Source organism: Marmota marmota, unplaced genomic scaffold, assembly GCF_001458135.2.
Source record: "Marmota marmota marmota unplaced genomic scaffold, marMar, whole genome shotgun sequence".
Classification (NCBI taxonomy): Eukaryota; Metazoa; Chordata; class Mammalia; order Rodentia; family Sciuridae; genus Marmota; species Marmota marmota.
Window position 1 is genome coordinate 517,867 of NW_026000109.1, and position 24,229 is coordinate 542,095.

Below are 24,229 nucleotides of genomic sequence, written 5' to 3' on the forward strand. Positions count from 1 at the left end.
AAATCTTCTCAAGATATACCTCACATCCACTCAATGGGAAGAATTGTTTACACATCTTTTTATACGTGTGATCTGTGAATAAACACTTTCCTTTTAGCAATGAACTTACATGATCTCTCAAATATTCTGGGTGTAATGAAGAGATTGCACATGAGAAAAACTGGGGCTTAGAGCAACCAAATAATTTGCTCCAGGTCCCACAGCAAGAAAGCAGAGAAGCTGGGGACCAAATGCACATGATTAAACATGAAAACATGAAAGCATGTGCTTTCCTTACAGCATCAGGCTGTAAGGCTACCTTCAGAAGTGGAAGGGGTAAGGAACCCAGGAGGATTGAGAAGCGGCATTTCAGGTGGCCTGTGATCCTTGGCCAACTTCTCACAGAAAAATGGAGAGGGAAGGACACTCCAAACAGAGGGAACTGCCTGGGTAGAAGGAGAGGGGATGCAGCCAGGTGTGGTAACATGGAACACCTGTGGTAGAGATGAAGCAAGACTGGAAAAGTCCCTGGAGATGGAGGAAAAGGACCTAGAATGCCAGAGGAATAAGCTTTACTTTATTGTGCAGGCAAAACTTTTTTATTTTATTTTTTATTTTTTTTATTAGTTGTTCAAAACATTACATAGCTCTTGATATATTATATTTCATACATTTGATTCAAGTGGGTTATGAACTCCCATTTTTTCCCCTGTATACAGATTGCAGAATCACATTGGTTACACATCCACGTTTTTACATACTGCCATACTAGTGTCTGTGGGAGCAGCGGTGTGTGTGTGTGTGTGTGTGTGTGGGGGTAACAATACAAGGATGAAAGGCAAAACTGTAAATAGTAACAATGCTAATAAGCCTTTAGGGTAGAAATTTTCAACTGGAATAATATTCAACTAATATGTTATTAAATTTGTATTAAATTTAATAACATATTAGTTGATTTTCCTCTATTTCTCATTATTGTGTGGGCATTTCAGAATCTCAACAATGGAGAGAAGCACAGAAACCTAATCCATGAACACAGTGTCTGATGTTGGCATGTCCCTAGACTGCAAATAGAAGCATGAAGCTTTCATGTTTGAAGACCCATTGTAACAAGTTCAATAACCATTATATAAAGGATTTGGTTAATGGATGGTGCATCCATGCAATGCCAAACTAGGCAGATATTGAAAAAGTAATGTAGAGCCAGCCATATGTGTTGATATGGAAAATTGACCACTATGCATTATTGAGAGAAAAAGAGGATTATAAAACAGTTTATAGATTATGATAACTTATGTATAAACAAGAGGATGTATTAGTTGGCATTATGAAATTGCAGATATTCAGCAATTTCTAACCAACAAGATGGGAGATTTCATATTGTTCAGCTTGAGTATGTGTAGGAAACTATTGAATATATTTGAATATGTCCAGGAAAGTTTCCAAAAAGTTTATACAATCTACTCTTACTGGTGGTTACTGCTAAGTGTTGGTGGGTTGAAAGTATGGACAAAGGACTTTTTTATTATATGCCATATCCCTTCTTTTCTGATTTATTTTATGAAAGAACTACTCAGTTAAATAGATTCCCCTTCCTCTGATTCCACACTTACTATCTAACTTCTGGATGTAATTTTGCCTACACAAAAGTGGAAATAATGACCAGTTTACATGTTCACTTTGTACTTAAGAGTTATATTTCTCACTGTAAAAAATATTCAAAGATTTTTTTATTTATATATGACAGTGGAATGCATTACAATTCTTATTACATATATAGAGCACGATTTTTCATATCTCTGGTTGTACACATAGTGTATTCACACTAATTCATGTCTTCATACCTGTACTTTGGATAATAATGATCATCACATTCTACCATCATTTATAACCCCATGCCCTCTTCCTTCCTTTCCAACCCCTCTCCCCTATCTAGAGTTCGTCTATTCCTCCCATGCTCCTGCTCCCTATCCCACTCAAAGGCTTTTTTAAAATAAAGAACTCAGGCCTGGGGTTGTGGCTCAGCAGTAGAGCGCCCGCCTGGCAATGTGAGGCCCTAGGTTCGATCCTCAGCTCCATATAAAAATAAATAATATGAAGGTACTGTGCCCAACTACAACTAAAACAAATATATATATATATATAAAAAGAATTTGGGCTGGGGCTGTAGCTCAGTGGCAGAGTGCTTGCCTCGCACATGTGAGGCACTGGGTTGGATCCTCAGCACCACATACAAATAAATAAACAAAATAAAGACACTGTGTCCATATATCTAAAAAAATATTTAAAAAAAAGAATTCAAACTTTGAAAAGCAAGTAGCCATTGACTAACTCACCTTTTGGAAATCTCAGGTTGAGACTTTTAGTGAATATAAGGAAATTACCAGGAATATGAGTCAGAAAGGAAAATTTCTGGTGCTCATGAAGCTTCAGCTGAATCAATGGGTTATAGTTTCACTAAAATTTTCCTCTTGTTCCATCTTTGTTGAGCTGACTCACAAGCTTGAAAAGTTCTTTGCCAATTATTTCAGGTTGGCTATTGTTAGCACTGAAAATGGACATTTTTTACATTTTTTTCAGAATCAGTTTTATTGAGGTATAGTGTATGTTACACTATGTATTTTATAATGTATTGACTGTTTGATGATTTTGACAAATGGACAGTGATGTAATCATGACCACAATCACTTATCAAACATTTCCATCTTTCTAAAACATTCACTTGTATCTTTTTGCAGTTAATCTCCCCTTCCTTGCTTTCGCAGTCCCCGGAAACCAACATTTTCTATCATTATAGTTTTGCCTTTTCTAGAACTTCATATAAGTGGAATTAAACAGCCTTTTGTATTTGACCTTTTTCATTTATCTTAAGTGCTTTGAGATTTACCTCTGTTGTTGTGCATATCAATAGCTCTTTTTTATTGTTGAGTAGTATTCCACTGTGTTTATAAATCACAAGTGTTTATTCATTCACCTGTTGATGGACATTTGGGTTGTTTCCAGTCTTTACCCATTACAAGTAAAACTACTGTGAACATTTATAAATAAGTATTAGTGTATACATTTTCATCTCTTTCTACTAAATGTCTAGAAGTGAGGTTACTAGGTGAATGTTAAGAATATGCTTAACTCTTAACTCTTTCCAAATTGGTCCTGTCATACTGCACTCCTACCATGGATAGTGAATTTCAGTTCTTCTACATCCTCAACCTTTGGAGTTGTCAAATTTTAAAATTTTAGCTAGCTCTATAGTGATAGCTCATTGTGGTTTCATTTGCATTCTCCTAAGAAAAAATGTAAGTCATCATATCAGCTATTTATTCATCTTCTTGGGTAAGAGGCCATTTGAAATGTTTTGCCCACTTAAAGAACTGGATTATTGGTTATTATTGTAAGTCATGCCTATTAGTGGGACTCTGAAATCAATTTTAGCTACCAATATAAAAGGTAACGTGTGAAACATACAGCTTCATTTTGTGAAACTTAAGTTTGCTGAACAAACATGGACTCACCCCCACCATTAATTCTTAGCTAGAGAACAGGGAAATGGAAAATGGGCTGACATTGCAGAGGGTAAAATGAGTGACAAAGAGCTGGTAGACTATTCATGGAATGTGGCTGTGAGTATAACAGAGATAACTGAAGGATTTGTATGGGCACAACTTTGAAGAAAATGATCCAGAATATATGCATGTGTGTACCAGATCAAGATGTTAGGTCATAGTCCTTCCTACAGATTATGAACCAGATGTTTAGGAGCTTCTCTCAGGCATAGTCTTACCAATCTTCCTGCACTTTTCTGCCTTCTCTTTCATAATTGCAGGCCTTGCTCTTGCAAACATTAATCTTTAGTTTTGAGTCCTCTCCAGCTTTATTTTGGATGCAAAAGCTTTACTGATCTCCAGTTTATCAGCTATTGATAAAAAAAATCTTCTGCATAGTCCCTTCTCTCATCTGTAAACTTTGGAAAGGACTGTCCACATTTTTGCATTTTCAATGTTTAGCGTAGCCAACTAATGAGGGCTCAATAAGTATTTGTGGAATGAACTCTAAACTCAGTAGGCTTCTAATTACATTTTTAAGCTTTGGAAGACTGAAAGGAATCCTTCAAAATAAAACACATTTTGCGAATACATTTTTGCAGTTTAATGCTTTGTTATTTACCATAGTTATATTAATTTTACATTAAAGTAAAAGCTACTCTGAAGGCTGAGGCAGGAGGATCACAAGTTTGAGGCCAGCCTGGGTGAGTTAGGGCAACCCTGTTTCAAAGTGTAAAATAAAATTTAAAAAAAGGGCTGGGAGGGAGCTGGGGTTGTGGCTCAGTGTCAGAGCACTTGCCTGGCATGTGTGAGGCACTGGGTTCAATGCTCAGCACCACATATAAATAAATAAAATAAAGGTATTATGCCCATCTTCAATTAAAAATGTTTTTTTTTTTTTTTTTTTTAAATAGGGCTGGGAGTGTAGTTCAGTGATAAAGTGTTTACTTAGTAAGTGTAAGTCCTTGGGTTCAGTCTCTAGTATTGTAGCAAACAAACAAACAAAATGATGAGGAGAGTAATTCAAATTCGAGAAAGCAGTTTAAATTTGCCTTTTTTATTGTTTTTATTTGCTACCAATATTTTTATTGTAAGAAATACAAAAGGTATGACAAATGAACAGAGCATTTTCTTTTTGTTTCAATTTCGCTTCTGTGTAAGTGAACACAATGGACAGTAACATTTTAACACTAATTTTGAAAAAACAACGAATTCCATTATCTGACGATAAATACCGATATTTGCATTCTAGCACCCAGTAAGACATCCAGTTTCCAAAGGATTATTGACTGTAACCCTCTGAATTTCCTGACCTGTTGCCTTTGCCATGACAACAGAATCGCCACTGCAGTTCTTTCTCTCCAATTAAGTGTCAGGGTAAGATGCAAACAGGAATGGCTACCCCAGAGATCCCAGGTCAGAAAGCATCTCTTACTTAAGTTACTTTAAAAAACAGAGTTCTAGTGGTGGGGTATTTAATGGAAGTTGTGGAGATCCTTGGATGACATATTTTACCTGACACAAACACCTATTTTTCTGTTCTCCTCTTCTGATGGGATGGGCTTAGATAAACTGACCACTATTTTTATCTGCCTCAAGGGAAGAGAGCGAGAACATTCAGCTCAGGGCCCTCTAAAGACGTTTCCGTGTGGAACAGGATATGGCCCACTTGGCCCTGTCCGATGTTGTCTGTACCCAAGGTCATTTTTTTTTTTTTTTTGAGGGCTGATAGTCCATATAGTTAAGAAAATCCCTGCTTTCCCAGGGCTGTGCTACACCCACCCTTGAGTAGAACATAGGAAGGACGCTGGGGTGGACCTGACAGGCCAGTGTGGTTACTCTCAACCTTGTATGCAGAGAAAAGAACAGATCTAACACCAAGTCATTGGCCAACATTCTTGTAAGACTGTTCCTGGCAGTGATTTTCCACACTGCATTTTTGACCTGCTGGGTCCAAAGCACCAAAACAGAGCATTCTGTAGCAATGTGAGCAAACGGAATGAGAGTAATTATGCACCTTTAGGGAACATGCACCCTGATGTCTGTACCCTGATATTAAATAGCAGAATGAATTTCAAGTATGAAGAAATACAGTAGAAGTATAGCCTGCAAATGGATAGAAAACAGCAGCCTGGAATGTGGTTTATATTCTTGGTTAGTTTTTCTCTTGGTACCACAGCCAAAACTGAATGCTTCCTAGAACGACTTGGTTAAAGATCAAGATGCATACAAAGATGCTAGAGGGCATGTCTAATTGATGTCATGGGCACATTCAGTGCCTGGCATCACGAACCACCTATTGATGACCGTGGCCAGCCGAATGTTAAGTAGGAGTGGTGGCCAGGTCTAGGCAGGCACATTGTGGTATCTAATCTCATGATGTCCTTGATGACTCCAAATGAGCAGAGGACAGAGAGCACCACTTGGACAGGTCAGGGTGGTGGCAAGGAGCACCTTAGTTGGAGAGAGGAAGAGATGGTTACAGGGATGGGGTCAGGATGTAGGCTGTGGAGATAGGTAATAGTCATCCTGGGCTGTTCTCATAGCCTAGATTAGTATCTGATGTGCACAGTCTCTCCATTCTGAGAACTGTGATTTCACATATAGAAACCAATAAGTCAAAAGTCCAAATTAAGATTTTTTTTTAAAAAAACTTTTTTTAAAACATTTTCTCTTTTAAGTAAAAAAAGAAAGAAGTTTACTGTGTATGGCAGCCTTGCTGAAACTTGGAAGAAAGTTTTTACTATGGGAATGCTGAAGCACTAATACATTTTACAGTGAAAACATGCGCATCTTAGAAATGATAATCCTACAAAATTCTCTAGTTCTAATCTGCCCTCTATAGGAACTGACATTGTGCTTTTCTTAACACATACTGCTTTTCTATACAAAACACTTGCCCTTTAACCTTCAGATCAAATACCAGAAATACCTAAAATACCAGAAATGCAGCAAGCTTTTGAGGTGTTGGGAATTGCTGGTTGCTAAAATCCCTTTTTCAATTACTGTATGAACAACCCTTGCTTTTTATTACCAGGCTGGATTGCTTCTGTACACAGCTAAGTTGCCCGAAGCATGGAAACTTGGACTTCTTCATCTGACCTGCTCTGGAAGCCTCAAGGCACAAGCTGCCAGTTCTGCTTCTACAGAACAGCTTTCACACTGCTCCCCTTTCAGCAGTACTACCTGTTCCCACTTCTGCACAGGACACCTAGTACACACTAGATCTTGGGGAGAAGCTTCTTCACAAGGCCAGACAGAAGGCACCGCCCAGACACTTGTCTCTGCCTGGCATCTATCTACTCTGCTGGCCACCTGGCCCAGTTCCTAAATGAAGGCAATCTCTAAAATGCTTTTCTACCTTTAGCTTTTACTTTTGCTGTAATTTCACCCTATACTATATGCATATTCAACACAAGCAACAACTACAAAGACCTCTGCTTTAATTTGTTTACATAATGATAAAACACCAAAAATACTACATCTATAGACTTATATCTACTAATCAAAATAAAAATGCATGCAGCTTACTTGGGGGTTTCATCTAACTTTTAATTTCAAGACCATGATAATGAACCTCAAATGCAAGCCCTAGTAAATCTGCCTTCAGTTGTACTTTCACAGGACTAGTGTGACTCAGAAATAAATAATATACATGAATAATAATAGAAATAATTTATGCAAATGTAGAACAACTTGAAAAAAATTCTCCACCTGCTAAGTGCTGTATCTAGGTTGCTATTAATTCCAAATACTAATACATTTATTAATGGTCACTGGAAAATAAATGAATAAAAAGTAAGTAAGGAGCTATAACTTACATGTGTATATGATTGCAAACAAAGGCCAAGAGTGAAAAGACATGGTACACTTGCGGGTTCAAAAAATGCACTACTGTTGGACCAATTTTAAGTATTCAAAGACTTAACGGTCAAACTCAGAGTTGCTGGTGACCACAGAAGTATTGTTAGCTAATACATGTTATTCATTTCATAAAATTTAAGATTAGAAATTTTCAAGTAAGGGCTCCAAGGTACCATCAGAATTTTGACCTAAACACAGAGGGAATTTGAGTAAAAACCAGTCTGAAATTAAATATTGGTGTCGTTTTGTGTTTACTGATTAGTGCTAAAGTCACAGTTCTTTTCAGTCAATATACAGCTATATGTCTCCTTTAGGAAAATCTACTTTTGATTCCAAACTTCTAAAGTAGAGAAGGGGTTGATTTTTTTCTTTCTTTCTTTTTTTTTTGGTGGGTGTGATCAGATTATTCACACAAAAGATTCCTCTCAACAGGAAAGCCCCCTCTTACAGGAGATAATTAACTTACATGCCTGTAATTACTTGAAGGGTGGAGGAGGGGGAGAAAAATTGGAAACTAAAGAGGAACTTTTGCCAACTGAAGATGGAGTAGAAAATAAACAACTTTTCAAAACAACTTTTCCAGGAATCTCCTTTGCCATCATAAATGTAGAATGACAGAAAAAAAAAAAAAGAAAGAAATAAAAAGCATTTCCTGCAATTATACGTCTTCTCTTAAAAAAAAAAAAAAAGGCTGAGCTTACAACTTGGGATGCCTGGTAGAGCTTCGCAGAGAGCAGCTTCTACCGCATCCCTTCATACCCGAACGTTCAGAGAATTATGTTGTACTTATTTATGCACAGAAGACACCCGTTGACTTCCTGCGTCATTTTACTTCCTTAGATTGCAGAACGGATGCCTCTGAGACAGCAGCAGAGCCTGGACCTCGGGCGGTCTCCCGCCTGGTGGGTTTCGGGCAGCTCCGCCCCCTGCCACTCTCCTGCTGAGGGGCGGGGCGCCGCGCCCGGAAGGCGTCCAGGTGCGGATCAAGTTGGGAACGCCAGCCAGTGACGTTCGCTCTGGCCCAGGTAACAGACCTGGGTTTGAAGTGGACCTTTCTGGGGGCTTAAATTGGGCTCCCCTTCGGGGAGGGCTGAGGGTGCGCGGGGTCATGATTTCTTAGAACTTTGACAGTTCCTAGTGTGTGTGTGTGTGTGTGGCATTTTGATTCAGTGTGAATCACCGAGATTTTCTTGCCTGCCTCTCTGGAGGAAAGCAGGTACCACTGAGTTTCTGCCATTCAAGAGTGAGTACACGGCCTATTGTACTGTGTTACAGAAAATGAAGAATACTGTCATTTCCTTCCTCCTAAATTTTGTTAATCATTAGGGGAGGGGCAAGAGGAAAGTGGGTCTCTGAGCAGAAACGTAAATTAAAACAAACATATCATGAATGCTAAAAACCTTTAAAAGTGGAGAAACCAGAGATGTGGAGAGTTGCTAAATTATGCTCATATACCTAGACAATACCTAAGAGTTAGAATTTCTTAGGAATTTGCATTAGTCATTATACAAGTGTAAAATTTACCAGGTCTTTTAGCATTTTAGTGCTGTTTCAGTATAGCAATTCTTTAGAAAAGATTTTGTCTATTTAATTATTGATGCACTACTTATTTTGCTCATCTGATTTTTAAATTAGAATTTTAAAGTGGAATCAGTGTCAAAAGGTCACCATGGTAGAGGATGTGAAACCAGTAGACTGGGGTGTTGGTGTTTTAACTGGGGCTTCTTGATTAAATTTTATACTCCTAACAAAACTATTCTGTTCACAAAATGAGAATTGCCTTTTTAATAAATGAGTCTGCCCAAAGTAGAAAAGTGAGGTAACTAGGTACCTCAAAAAAAAAAAAAGTGTCCTGAATAAAAGTGACTAGGCTTTCTTGACTCAACTTAAGATCAAAATAGGCATAAAGTCATCTAGCACAATTAATTTTCAGACAATCGTTCAGAACCTAGATAAACAACTAAAATATCTTAAGTTACAGAACATTATGAACACTATTAATTATATTTAGGAACAAGTGCTAGGCAGAAGTTAAAGATGTGCAGAAAAAAAGAATAAAGTCCTTAGAACTACCTCTTCAGCCTTGGCCAGATTTTTATTTTTTTGAAAGCGCCACCTTGTGGAACACACTGTAATAAAACAGAAGAGTCCAGCTCTTAGGACTGTGAATTAACAGACCTTTTTTAAAAGTTTTTTTTTTTTTAACTACTTTTCATACCTACCATTAAAAATAAACAAAAAACTGCCTTCAATTTCTACAACATTAACTTTAAATTTCTGTAATAGTATCTCAATAGATGCTTGGGGGGGGGGCGGGAAAGCGTGTACTTTCAAGTAGCTCTTTCTTCTTAAAGGCCAGAGCACCAGGATCAACGAAACCAAGATTCTAATGGAAGTTCATTTATTAATCTAAACTAACTCCCCGAGAATACCAGCAAACCAGTAAATGCAAAATACTTTGAAAAGCTGGTACTCCACTTAAAAAACAAAAACAAAACAAAACAAAAACTAATTGAGAAAAAAACATTAAGAGTATCATTTTCCTCCTACTTCTACAGCTCTGTTATTTACAAAGATCAGAAGACAGAGAAGGCCAAAGGAATAGATTTGGCTTATTTTCTAAAAAAGAACAAGTTAGAAATGCTTGAGATATAAGTATGTATCAAAATTGGACTAAAATTGTATTGATAATAATGAAGTCAGTAAGGAATGAAAATGCTATTTTCTCATGCTTTTGAGGAAATACCATTACTATTTTCCCCAGGATTTACATTGCTTTCAGGCTTTGGTAGTCTCAGGAAGTTTTTTGGAGAAGGCATATGTACTTAATGTATTAATGTACATGATAAAGGAGTTTGTAAGATTTACAATTTTTCAAAAGTCCCAATGGCATAGGAATCACATGCCTTAAAAAATGTTTTTTTTTTTTTTTTTTTAAACAGTGAATACTCTAAGGCATATGTTAATTTATGCCTGGGATAGCTTTTCCATAAGATTTGTTTTTGAACATGTCAAGTCCATAGTTGCCAGGTGATTTTAATATCAATTCTTACAATATACTTGAGGATAAAAAAATACATGCTTCAAAATATATGTAACTTTGAAACTACCCTTTGAATATGTTCAGTTTCTTCAGAATTTCCTCTATTCACTGTCCAATGTTTCATAAATAATTTTTAAAGATTTAGAAGTCATGCCACAAAAAAGAAGTCATGCCACATCTTTATTCTTATGTCACAACATCAAACGTGCATTCTTTTGAATTCTGTCAATATGTTCCTAGAGCCAATTATGCAACAAAAGTTTGTATTTGGAAAATAAAATGTAAGACACTCTCATGTGCTTATCATAAAAATAGTCAAGTTGTCACTTAAAAGATAAGCAATTCTTTGAACATAAGAATTTTAATATGCTTATGATATCATGAAGTTCACATGATTTAATTTCCACAATGGAATGAGAATTGCATTACTGACTTTAATTAGGCACCACTTTAAAGAGAGGCAGCTATTGTTATTAAAAAATCAATTTAAATACATAATTTAAAGTTCAAAATATTTGGTACTATTGGTTTTTTTCAACAAAATGGATAGTACCATGTTCTAGAATCAAACTATATATTTTTCTATTAAAAGGAACACATTTTCTTTAAGATCTTAACATCTGTGCATTCTGAAATTTTCATTTGTACTGGAAACTAATATGCCGAGATTCTACTCTCAGTTGAATAATTTTAAACTATTTTTAGTAAATCACCTGGGGCTAAATGAAAAACCTGCCATTCACAGTGTGTGCTTCCTGAGGGAAAAATCTGAGAATATAGGGGGCTGAAATGGCCCCAAGCTTTCTTCCAGAGAGGCTCTTTCTCTTTGAGTTTCCAGCCTCTTCAGAGGGACAAAGTGGGAGGCTCCAACCCAATGAGTTCTTACAAGCTCTCAGGAATTATGTTCTTGAGCTTAGGTTACCCTTTGCCATGAGATAGCTTATGATAAACAGATATGTTTCTTTTCCTTTTTTTTATACTGAGGCTGTTATAACTCCATAACAGCCCACAAGGCCTGGGCCACCAGAACCACGCCCCAAACAGAAGCTATAAGGCACATACATATGTACACTAGTTCTAGAATATATTCAAACGTGATTTCAAATCTGATACTTTTTCTTGCCATAAGCTTCTTTCTTGGGGCAGTATGATCTTTTCAGTTAACCACTGCCTAGCTTTTGGGAAAGAAGTCTGAAGCCATGTTACAGAAGAATAAGCGATATTCACTAGGTTCTTATTCTACTGTATGCTTCAAAAAGTGCCCTAATGGCAAAGCTGCTCATGGGGTACCTGGGTTTTAGAAGTGGTGAGCCTGGGTGTAAAGACATACAACAAGAGAATCATTGCCTAAATGCAACCACCATGGCAATGGAAGAACTATGAGACTTAACTGAGTTTGTGAAGCTGAGATGCCCTTTCATTCTGTGCCACCAGAGGGTGATGGGCAAAGCATCTAGTGCCAAAATGTGTTTGAATTTTTCCTTACAAACATTACTTATAAATAAGCCCAAAGCAGATGCTAGAAATAAAAACTGAGCTCACCAACTTATTTAAAATTCTAAAAATGCTGAAAAATTCCAGTTAAGAATAGCTGCATTTTTCTTGAGGGAACCACTGAAAAAACTTTTGCAAAAGCAAAGAGTCAAGTTATGTTCACTTTAACACATGGATACCAACCAAGAAAAGGTCATGGTGAATCAGTGCAGTGAATTTTAAAATTAAATTTCTAGGCCCCAGGGGAAAAAAAATGTCTTTTGTCTTTTGAACCTCAATCAAAGGCAGAACTAATTTCCAGGTAAGACTTAGAATATACCTTGCTCAGAATGCTCCTAGATTCATTATATCTCAAGCATTTACAGTGGTGACAACACATCATTAATGCTGTCACAGGAAGGAAGTATAAAACATGCTTAGCTCATCTTTTTTACCTTGCGTTAGAAAACATTCCTGTTCCTAAAGCTACTGAACTAGAACAATGTTAAACAATGTATGTTTTAAAAAAGAACAGTTCTATCCCCAAAAAGCTTTTGAGAAGAAAACATCTCCTAAATTTTCTTCTTGTTCAGGAATTATGTTCTTAAGCTTAGGTTATCATTACCCTTTGCTATGAGATAACAATATGAAGCTGGGAAGAATTCAGCGAGCTTGATAATGCATAAGCATCATTTGAAACACTTTCTACTGAGCAAAGCAATGGCCAGTCCTTGAAAAGCCTAACTCTCAACACAATCTAGCTGTTTGTTGCATGTACTCAAACAGTCAGAAAGCACAGGAAGCTGAACTTCTCCAAAGACGCTTTCTGTGTCTTCTGGTTACTCAAGTTCTCTCAGCACCAAACTATAGAGAAGGCAGAGGTGGTATGGGATACAAAGGATGAGAGAGAAAGCATCTCGAGAAAAAGTAGAGCTGTTTATAATGCCCAGGTCAGGCTGGTCCTGCAGACAGCAGGAGTGAGCACAAGGCACTGGAAACAAGCATGGCCTGGAGGAGGGAGACAAAGATTATTTAGAATATTAACAGCTAGCTCTAAAAAAGAGTTAAAGACATTCCCTCAGAAATTACACTAAGCATAAATTCTACAAAAATGTAAAACACTAAGTAACAGTTTATAGCAATCTGTGTGCTGGTGACAGAGTGGAACAAGTATCCTATTCATTGCTTAGGTAACTCAAGCAGATGCCAGGTAGGAAGACTGCATCAAGAACATATGGGGCCCTGTTAGGATTGCAGAATCAAGGCCATAAACCATAATCTGAAGCTGCCTATTTATGAAAGGTTCATTGAAAGCAAGCAAGCAGGTGGTGCATGGAACAGCTTTGGCATCTGTTATGAGTTATGAAATGGGAGCAATATATATGAGAGGTGCTGGGAGATAGATAAGATGGACACTTTGCAAATAAGGCAGTGCATAGTGAAAAGTACAGTGTAATAGATACAGAAAATTTAAATGGTATCTCTGTCCCTGGTCAGAGAGAACTACTCTCCAAATCCAAACAGGAAACAGTTTTGACAAATTCCTAAAAACAAAAACTAAGTAAAAACGAAAACCGAAAAAGAAGTCAAGACATTTCAAACCAGAAAATAAAGGTTTTCTCTAGTTTTTCTTTTTTAACCTATTCGAGGTACAATCCCTAAATCTATAGCAAGTAATAAAAAGCTTATATTTTCAAAAGAAACAGTAAAGCATGATACTATATAGAAGGTTAAAATAGACTTACAACAAGTAAATTCAGTTTCAAAAGAGTAAATAGAATGCATGCTTTAAAAAACAGGTCTCTTAAAGGATATTAGAATTTTTTTTCTTCCTTTTTGCTGTGTGTCTAAAACTTCATCTTTAACTGCTAACAAATTTACTCCTTTTGGCCAGAACAGAAATGCTGAGGACATAGGCTCAACTTTCTAATTTGAGAAGATCATTCTGGTGAATCACCTTCAGTGGACAGCGCCTGGAATTTATCGGTCACCTTGAGTCTTTAAAATTCAATTATTCTTGCCGTTTACAAAAAGTAACACTTTAAGAGATCACAAAATCTCTCTTACACACATGTACACACACACTCAAAAGTACCAAATCAGGCCCAGCAGGTGCAGAGAGGTTACATCATAACTCAGCTGTGCCTGGATCACCCACTTCACACTGGCAGCATTCAAGGTTAGAAATATGAAATGGCAGCACAATTGGTCAGCAGCTTCTCTTCTTCTGGAATTTTTCCAGGTTCTTGAAATAAACAGACAGACAAATGAATGAACATAAAGCTGCAATCACTCTTGCATTGATTCCAAAACAGTAAACTAGGCGATTTCCTTGAAGAAGCAGAACCCATCCAAAAGATGGCAGCTGGAAGGCCTCCAGACAGTGACCTTCAATAACTCTGCTCAGGGGGACCCATCAGCCACTAAGGGTATTCTCCAGATGATCAGCTCAAGATAGCCACGGGGACCTTAGGCTGTATTCAGCTCTGAGGGGTTCTGGCTGGGCGGCAGGTGGGAATTCAGGTTCTCCTTGCACCTCTCCAGGTCTTGGAAGTATGGGTGAGACAGGGCGCTGTAGGCAGATATTCTTTTGGCTGGATTAAATGTCAGGCACTTCTGTAATAAAGAAAAAGAGATTGACGGATATAAAACATTAGTGTAAATAATATGCTTTACATAGTTATTCCTCTATTCACTGTCATGTATTAAATATATCTATAATAAGAATGAATATTTATTTCAAGGAACACTACATAATATGTAGACAGTACTTTACTTGTATATGCCCCTAATGCATAAATTGCCCTGAAGGAAAAGACAACATCCTTTGGTTGTCTGTGGTATGTTGCTGACCTACAGTTTCTCTCCAGACTATTCCAGATTCCTTAAAAAATGGAGGTGTAGCTCAGTGGAAGAGTGCTTGTTAGCTTGTTTGATCCCCAGCACCCCCAAAGTTAATATTATATTTGTAGTATGTATATAGCCTTACTTACGCTGAGATTCTTCTAGAAAACTTAGTTCTATAGCCAGGGACTTCACCCTATCGCCTTGCCTTCTCCCAGGGTTTGTCAATGTGCAGATAACAGATGAGGTGCCCTACTTAGGTGTAAAGGGTAATTACTGAACAAGGTGGTGGAGGTGTAAAAGGTAATTACTGAACAAGCCCCGCCTAGTCCTATTACTTGCCCTAGGACTGCATCACCCAGGAGAAGGATGCCCTCTTTCTAACTCTCAGCAAGATGCCCCATTGGTTAGCAGCATCCCTTCAAGGAACCCGTAAGATTCAATTCAAGTCTCTAAAGTCTATTCCAGGTGGACGATTCAAGCACAGGAGTACTATAGCAAATGAGCTGGTCCCTGCACTTAAGTAGTACCTGGTCTGAGTCAAATGGTCTGGTCAGTTTGGCTAGGCAACTGAGGTAGAAGGTAAAAGGAGGGACAGGTGAACCTCTGCTCCCAAACTGTCAACCAAGTCCCCAATGTCAGTCTCATTTCCACTTCAACCACATGTAATCTTGTTCCTCCACTCCTTTCTCCTTTTACCAAGCTGAGCACCTACCTGGTGACAAGCACTAATTACCATGAGTAGGACCTGCCCATTGTCCCAGGAGCCACAGGCTACAAAGAAGCATACCATTTGAGGCAATGCCCACTGAAGGGAAGTGGGCCTCTGTAATGCCTATAAATTTCAAGACCTCTATGTAATCCAAAGACTTAATATTTTTATGGTTATGCAGACTTTCCCACTCATTTGGGGTTCCTGCTCACAGTCCTCATTATGTTCTGACTAGATTACGGACCCCATTAATAGTTGAAAGCTACCGATCTTAAAGAAAGGCACATACAGGCTGGGGGGGTAGCCCAGTGGTAGACCATTTGCCTAGCATGTATGAGGCACTAGGTTCAATCCTTAGGACCACATAAAAAATATATGAATAATAAAATAAAGGTATTGTGTCCATCTACAACTAAAAATAATAAAAAAAGAAAGGTACATATAAATAGAAAATTCTATATATAATTTCAGGCAAATTCTCTAGTCCCCTGAAATCTTATTTATCCTAAGCTCCCTATCAGTCTGCAAATATCAGTTTCAGTTTTGGGTCTTCTGAAAAATCAAGAGCTAAATAGCAGGCAGAGAGAGGAGCTTGTAGCTGGGGATATAGCTTGGTTGGTATATCCACATGCACAAGCCCCTGGGTTCAATATTCAGCACCACCACCAAAAAAAAAAAAAAAAAAAAGAGTACAATCCAGTGTGTAGAATGGATTCACTGTCTCTAATAGACAACTTTAGAAAAGCTTTGCAAAGACTGCCCTTCCAAAGGACAGAAAAGCAGGGGCAAAGTTCTTGAGCCTGAGTCTCTCTTTCTGCAGTCCAAGGAGGAAAAGATAGGGCAATGGCATTAGGGGCGGGGGTGGGGGAAAGCAGTCCCCTAGGACATACGAGAGAAGAGAAAAGCTTTGTGGGAATATGTGTGAGATAGGAAGAGATGTCCCTAGAGGATTATCTGGGGGGAAGCCCTTTCCTGCAGCTGCACTGATAGTTTAAGAGCTGGGAAGAGAATGGAGGAAAGGAGGGCTCCTTACTCAAACAAGGGTGTGTGTGAGAACTCCAAAGGGAACTCTTAATACATTCTGTCCTACAGAATTATAGTTAGAAAAGGGAGTTAAGTTCTATTACTGCTCTATTTCAGGAACAAGGCTGGCATGAGAATTAACTCTAAGATCTTGTGTAATAATATTGCTTCTGCACAAAAATTTAATTTCATTGCCAAATAACTACTTACAAAATGAGGTTTTAGAATCATAACTTAGCAAAGACTCGAATACTGTGATAGACTGGATAATTTTTCGCATATACTCCCTTTCTTCTCTCTTCTCCCTCTGAAGGAGGGGTAATCCTTCCTCCATTTCAAGTTGGCCTTGGCTATGTAACTTGATTTGGACAACAGAATGTGGAAAGACGACTGTGGCAGGATGATTCTTCTAAGCCTAGGCCTTTGGGGGCACCTTATGTTCTCGCCTGCCTTCTGGGAGCGTCTACCTACTGCCATGAGGAAAACACGCCCCAGGGAGCTGCTGCTTCTTGTGGAGAAGACCTGTACTTGACCACAGCCTGAAGCAGATGTCAGAGGCTCTTAATTCAGGAGGTAAAGGATATACCCATTACTGACTGGGTTCTGTCACCAAGAATAGCTCCCAATAAGTATACTCTTCTGTACCTATTTTTCTGGCCTTTGAGTACAGAAACTTAGGTAAAGCACCAAGTATTATGAGTTTGAGTCTTAAGGATTTTACATGTGCATGGCATGTTAAATACTTAATAATTAAGAAATTGGTCCCAGAAGGAGTTTTACTACTTGGTTCCTTTGGAAAAACATTCCCCCAAGATGTTACTATTTATGAAAAGGACCTTAAAATGACAAACAAGTTACTTAAGGCAGCACAAAGTTTAAACAAGGAAAGATAATATTTACTTCTAAACAAGTATATGCCCAAGCAAATCCAGAAGCTTCTAAGGCTTCATTCAAAGATGGCAGATTTTATTCAGAGTGTGGATCAGAAGGACATTCCAGAATCAAAATCCACAAAACCCATGAAGAAACTGCAGCCAGCTGTGATGGCTGTAGCCCTTGCTGAACTGATTCTTGTGCCCAGAGCTCAGTATGAATAATACCAGGGCACAGAACTGCATGAACTTACCAGAAGCAGGTCTTTGCCAAGTTCGTCGATATCTGATACAAACTTCTCAATGGGTTGGGCAGATTTGGAATGAAAAGCCTGCCTGGGCAGGGCAACGTCTCTAGGCCAGTCCTCTTCTCCTGGGAGTCCAATTACACTAGGGAAGAACACGTGAATGTGGGCATTAGCTGCTATGCCAAGTTGTTTCCTCACCAAATTCTAAAGAAAGCAAAATCTCTTGAGGCACTAGGGACAGAGATTCCCCAGGAGAAATTCACTTTATGACTATTTGTCTCTGCCCTACTGCAATATGGTGATCATCTAACAGGAGAGGATAGGTAAACTTATAGGAAAATTGTAAAATTCATAGGAAGGAGATAAAGGATTACTCTGGCAGCAGTATAAAATATATGAGATTATGTAGAAATGGGGGATATATTAAGGGCAAACCCTAACATACTGACAAAGCAGGACCTGCTGGATTCAAAGGAGACCAGATGGGTATAAAAAGTCTTCCTTTATGCCCACGAGTGTTCTTTGAGTTCTGATGGAACACCTCAGTGAGGACATGCTTTCTGTCATGGTTTCATTAATACATCCATTTGGTTAAAGAGTAATTCCCCAAACAGAGATTTCACACATTGGAATCAGACAAAGAAAAATGGCTAAAAGGTATGTTCTATTTTATGCAAACACTATTTTATAAAGAACTCTACAGTATTCCAGAGCAAGAAAACAATAAACCATAAGAATATCACTCACATTTTCTCTGAAAACCATTCTGGGATCAGAGTCGTAGAGAGAATAATAAGTGATAAAGAGAGCATAGGCTTTGGAAAGAGGTAGATCTGGGTTCAAATTCCACACCTCTCACTTACTAGTACTAAAACCAAGTTGTTTTGACATCTGTGACTCTTGGTATTTTTATGTACACAGTGATGGTAATTTATGGCTGCAATGAAGGTCAGTGATAATTTATAAAAAGTATATAATACAGTGCTCCACACATAGAACACACAGTCAATATAATTATTCATTATTAGTATCATAGTTAAAAAATGTTATTAATGTGAAGTGCATCAATAAAGGAAATATATCATTACTACACTGCAAATAGGAACTGCTTGACTCCTAGTTATGTGTAAACTTAAAATTCTTCAGAGATATTTCATGAGCCAGTGGCCCTACATAATTTATACATTATATAGATATTATTTACAGTTTATGTAAAGGTGGTTAGGTGGGTTTGAATAAGGGAAATCAGAGAATGCAAGAACTTATATCTCACAAAAAAATGGCTAACTCCAAACTAAAAAATAGTCATAGTTTTGTGGACAGGATATACAGTCAAATTCTGAGTTAAACTGAATTATTCCAGTTAGAAATGATGCTACAATTTCATGGTTCATCTTAGAGTCTTCTCCTTGGTCTGTACTTTCTAAGACTTGGCCTAGGAAGGGGTGACCTCATGAAAGGATTTCCAGGTTTCAGGAAGATAAGGTAGTAATGTCACAAGATCTGCAAGGCTTTGTTTCTCTTACCCTGACCTAAACAAAGCCCAGGTGACAGACCTCACCTAGAGAGGAGCATATATACCCCTGAATCATTGCACCTGTCACTGGGTGTCTGGGGCAAGACACTAATTCTGCTTCTGTTGGGCAACTGAAAGAGTCACATTATTGAGGCAAAGACAGGCACATGGACATATTTACTGGAACCAACCTGAGCAATATCCAAAAGTTTAATAGCACGGTCGACAGTAAGAGTAAGAAAAAGAGAATGGGCTGGGGATGTAGCTCAGTAGTGGAGAATAAGCTCAGAATCCAGGTTTTGGATTCAATTTCCAGCATCCCACCCCTCACCAAAAAAGAAGAAAACAAAAATGCCACTATTAATTATGAAAGGAGATGAATGTGTATATATTTGGATAGATGGGATAGAGCAGAGGTGGCAAACAAGAATGTGTATTAAAAATCGTTTGAAATTTTCTTTAATTCCTTTTTAGCTTTTTCTTTTATAGCAGCATTTTTGCTAAAAATTGATTATAGAAATTTTTAGAAATAATTAAAATTCTTTTGATTTGCAGCTTTGAATATATGTGTATACACACATATATGTAGACAAATATAGTTATTTCCATTTAACGATGATACTGTTCTTAAAAATGTGATAAAATGTCATGTTACAAGCTAAAAACATGGTTTCATTTTTAAAGTGTTTATTTTTTTGCCTTCTTTTTTTTAGTGCTTGTTTTTTGCAAGTACAAATCTCCTTAAACACAAACATTTCTCTTTAAGATTATGCAAATATAACATGTATGAAGACATAAATGGTATGGATATATTTTGTATACAATCAGAGATAGGAAAAATTGTGCTCTATATGTGTAATATGAACTGTAATGCATTCTGCTGTCATATATAACAAATTAGAATAAAAATAAGATAAAAAAGATTATGCAAATATAGCTTTTCCTTTTAAAAAAATTCAGTCTCATGTCCAGTATGAACTTTTATGGTCTATATATGAGCATTGTGAAATCCTGATAGGTTCATTAAGAAGTAATTGCATCACATTCCACCATTTGAACCACTGAATATAAGCCTTAAAAACTTGACATTTATACTGGAAAGACTGACAGGATACAAAATCTATAAATGGCGTTGATAGGAAAAATTTCTCAAGTACTTCAACAGTGACACTAGGGTGCAGCATTGTCCATTTTCTCTGGCAAGGTAATGCATTCAGAGGAAATAAAACATAATAATTTTGATGAAACAATGCCAGAAACTGAGAAATAAAATCTAAAGGCACAATCGAACTTTACAGCTTCTTTTCTCCTGGCAACCTAGGATTGTCAAGCCTTTGCCAAAAGTGGAACCAGCTTTCCCTTGGAAGTACGTCAGACAGGCTGGTCAAATGTTCCTTCTGGTCCATTGCACTGGCTTCATGTACTAAGGGAATGCTTACAAGATTGCAGGCTGTGCTGGAGGAGGACAGAAACCCCAGGCAGTTTAAATAAGGGAGAGCAGGTGATGGTCTTCTGAGCCTGGCAAGCTGAGTTCAGTACAAAGCGTCTTTCCTTTCAACTGAGGGGCACTGGAAGGTCTGACTTTCATGGTTCCCTCTTTTTTTTGTGGTGTGGGGGGTGCAGGTAGAGGAGATTGAACTCAGGGGCATTTGACCACCAAGTCACACCCCCCAGCCCTATTTTGTCTTTTATTTAGAGACATGGTCTCACTGAGTTGCTTAGTGCCTTGCTTTTGGCTGAGGCTGGCTTTGATCTCATGATCCTCCTGCCTCAGCCTCCTGAGCAGCTGGGATTCATATTTCCCTCTTTAGGGTCACATGCACACAAATTGTGTCCAGTGACCATGGGCAGAACAGATGCAAGTTCACCACTAAATGATCAATGGACCTGATATCTAGAAGGAGGGCAACTTGAAGGCTGAATTTATCCATCTCAAAGAGTGGCAGCAGCCTCAGACCTGGGAAGCCCCCAGATAAAACCAAGAACCAAAAACCAGACAAAACTTGCAAATGTTTTTTAGGTCTTAAAGTCATTGGGTTCTGACTCAGGGTAGCACTGGCACCAGAGGAGGGCTATCAGAGGTGCTTCCAGTCACCAGAACAAAGTCTGGTTTCATTTTTATTCCAATTCTTTTAAGCAGTTATGCTTGAATAGATAGTGCTAACATAAACTTCTGTTCTTACAGATTTCAGATTTCATAAAATTTACCAGGATTCCTAGAAAATGTCACAGAGCAAGGGTCACTGCTATTTTTAGTCAGAGCACACACTTTCTCTTTACTCCACCCCAATGCTGATGGGGTTTAGTAAATGCACAAACCCCAAAAAGATGCCATGCTACACGCTGTGAGAAGAAATGTCCTGGTTACACTCTATGAACATTAAAGCAGACAGACCCTCACAGGCACCAACATGCAGTCGTGAACGGAGCTCTGCAAACCATCAAGGAGCAATGTAACAAACAACTGGAACCCAGAATTTTGAGACCAAGAAAGGATCATATGGAGAACTCAAGTTAGAGTTTCATTTCTCAAATGAAGTTAAGAAACAAAAAGATCGAATAATTAGTGATGAATTATAATACCAACAACAATCATTAACACTGTTAAAGCACTTACTACGTGCCAAACACTTTGTAAGGGTGTTTTAAATGACTTTCTCAAGGTTGCAGTTAGTTAGCCACAGATCTAGAATGAGAACCTAGGATTCTCATTTCTTATTTGGTGCTCCAAAGAAAACAGGATGGTGTAGCATCCCAGTCATAGCCCAGGAAATCAAATCAAATCAAAACAAACAAACAAACAAACAAAAAACAATGCAAAACAACCTGGATGACCAAGGATATTTGATAGGGACAGGAAGCCCCTGGACAAGGATGGGTTACTAAGCCACCAAGTGCCTTACCTCTGATGGGAATGTTTGAAATGACCATGAGCAGAGAACACATCTGCTCCAAAGAGGTGGAGCTTAGCCAAGCGAAGAAAGAGGGGCAGCAAAAAGATCCACACAAGCAGCACACAAGCCTCCAAAGCACAGCAGTCAGACCACACATCATGGTGGACTCATAAGACAGTACTTATACCCTGTCCCCACTCACCACACAAATAATACTGTCTGCAGCAGCAGCTTGGGGGTAAGAAAGACAAGAGATAAACATATTATATGAAAGTCAGAAAAAGTCATTGTAAATGTTTCCATGCTATATAGACACTGATTACAGTGATTACTTACTCCAAGATTTTTCCTAGTTGATCGACATCAGAACTCCCACGAAAAAGAGGCCTAGAAGAAAAAAGATAGATCTTAAGGAATTATCTCAGATTACATTTCAATCATATTTGCCATTATCATTGTTCAGTAGGAAGCAAAATATTCTCTGTGAGTGGGAAAAGGAGGAAAGAACTGTGATGTCTTTCCTCTGGCCAGTGAAGTGACCCTTACTTTCACTTATGGTAAGGATCACTCACAAGCAGCTGGTGATACCTGACTTGGGTGTTTCATGTCATGAGTATTCTATTGGCAGTCACTGCAACAAGAACCCTCCCACCATCAACTCAGGTTGTGATGTTGGTGTTCACTTTGTGACAGGGCAGAACACATCCTGGTCCTGTTCTCACCCCAGGGGTAGATGAGACTCTCTGAAGCTATTCTTGATGAGATGCTTCTCAGAGCACGATTTATACCACTTCCTCATGGGCCTCTCTCCTATTTGTCCTAAATCTGCAGCTAGCCATTTCTGGGTCTGTTTTCTTGATGATGCCCTCTTCCTTTCTCCTAATATTATGGTTGCTAATCGTGAAGAGATCAAAAATCTTTACTCCAGGCTTCAGAGATAATTGTGTCCTCTTCTGCACACACAGCCCTCCTTGTCTGCACTGAGCCTTTAACTGGCAATTAAATAAGCTAAACTTCGTAATATTTTTGTTGTTTTCCCAAACAGGTCAAATAGGTCCTTGAGAGTGGTCAGGGACTTCTCTAGGTTTCCCCATAATCCTTGTCCTAATGCTTTACCTTAACAGGTACATGGTTACCAAATATTTTACTTGACTTTGTATATACCTATGGTCCACAAGTATATTATCTCCTAATTCCTAGCTCATCAGAAGCAGGTATTTTCAACACTAATATATTGTAAAATATTTGTGGCCTATTATCAGGAACCATATTTCATTTTATACTAGATATAAATTCATAAAGCCTCGAGTTCTTAAATATTTTCTAAGCACAATCAATGCACTTGCTGTATAGGTCAAATACAGAGAGTCCTACAGAATCATAGCATTAGAAGACACCTAAAAATTCTTCAGTCCTACTTTGTATTCCTGAAGATAATTATTTCAAAATGTGATGAAAAATACTTTGGGCTGGATTGTGTCCCCCTTAAATTTATACTTTGAAGCTCAATCTTTAGTATCTCAGAGTTTGACTATATTTGGTGACAGGGACCTTAAAGGGTAATTAAAATAAGGTAGTTAGGGTGGGCCCTAATCCAATTTGACTGGTGTCCATAAAAAGAAATTTGGACAAAGAGACATCAGGGGTATACATGTGCACAGAGAAATGACCACCTCAGAACCCAGCAAGTAGGCAAGCCAAGGAGGGAGGCCTGGAAGAAATCAAGTTGACACCTTGATCTTGGACTTCCAGCCTACAAAACTGAGAGAATACATTTCTGTCCTTTAAGTTATTAAGTCTGCTATTTTCTTGTGGCAGCCCTAGAAAACAAATACAGGCAGCTTGCACACCACTTATGTAGTCAAATTCATGAAGAATTATAGAATTGGGTTCTAAAAGACATCTAGACAGTTGTTTTTTTTGGGTGCTGGGGATGGAACCCAGAATTCTGCATGTGCTCTACCACTAAGCTACATCCCCATCTCCTACACAAGCCTTAAAAAAAGCACAGTGAGGCAAGTACAATGGCACATGCGGATGATCCTAGCAAATTGGGAGGCTGAGGTAGGAGGATCACAAGATCAAGACCAGTCTTAGCAACTTAGTGAGACACTTGTCTCAAAATTAAAAAAAAAAAATACTGGGTAACGTGCCTCTGGGTTCAATTTCAGTACTGGGGGTAGAGGGAGACATCAGAATTAAAAAAAAAAAAAAAAAGA

General features: G+C 38.1%; 1 protein-coding gene across 1 annotated transcript in view; it reads right to left on the reverse strand.

Annotated features, from left to right (window-relative positions):
- Positions 1-4,558: 4,558 nt before the first annotated feature.
- Positions 4,559-24,229, reverse strand: part of Cdk6 (cyclin dependent kinase 6) — a 205,291-nt gene continuing 185,620 nt past the window's right edge. Inside the window, exons 5-7 of the mRNA XM_015506732.2 lie at positions 22,347-22,397; positions 17,607-17,742; positions 4,559-14,517 (exon numbers count right to left, since the gene is read on the reverse strand). Coding sequence (XP_015362218.1) covers positions 14,371-14,517; positions 17,607-17,742; positions 22,347-22,397 — 334 coding nt within the window. The 3' untranslated portion in view covers positions 4,559-14,370. The remainder of the gene's footprint in view (positions 14,518-17,606; positions 17,743-22,346; positions 22,398-24,229) is intronic.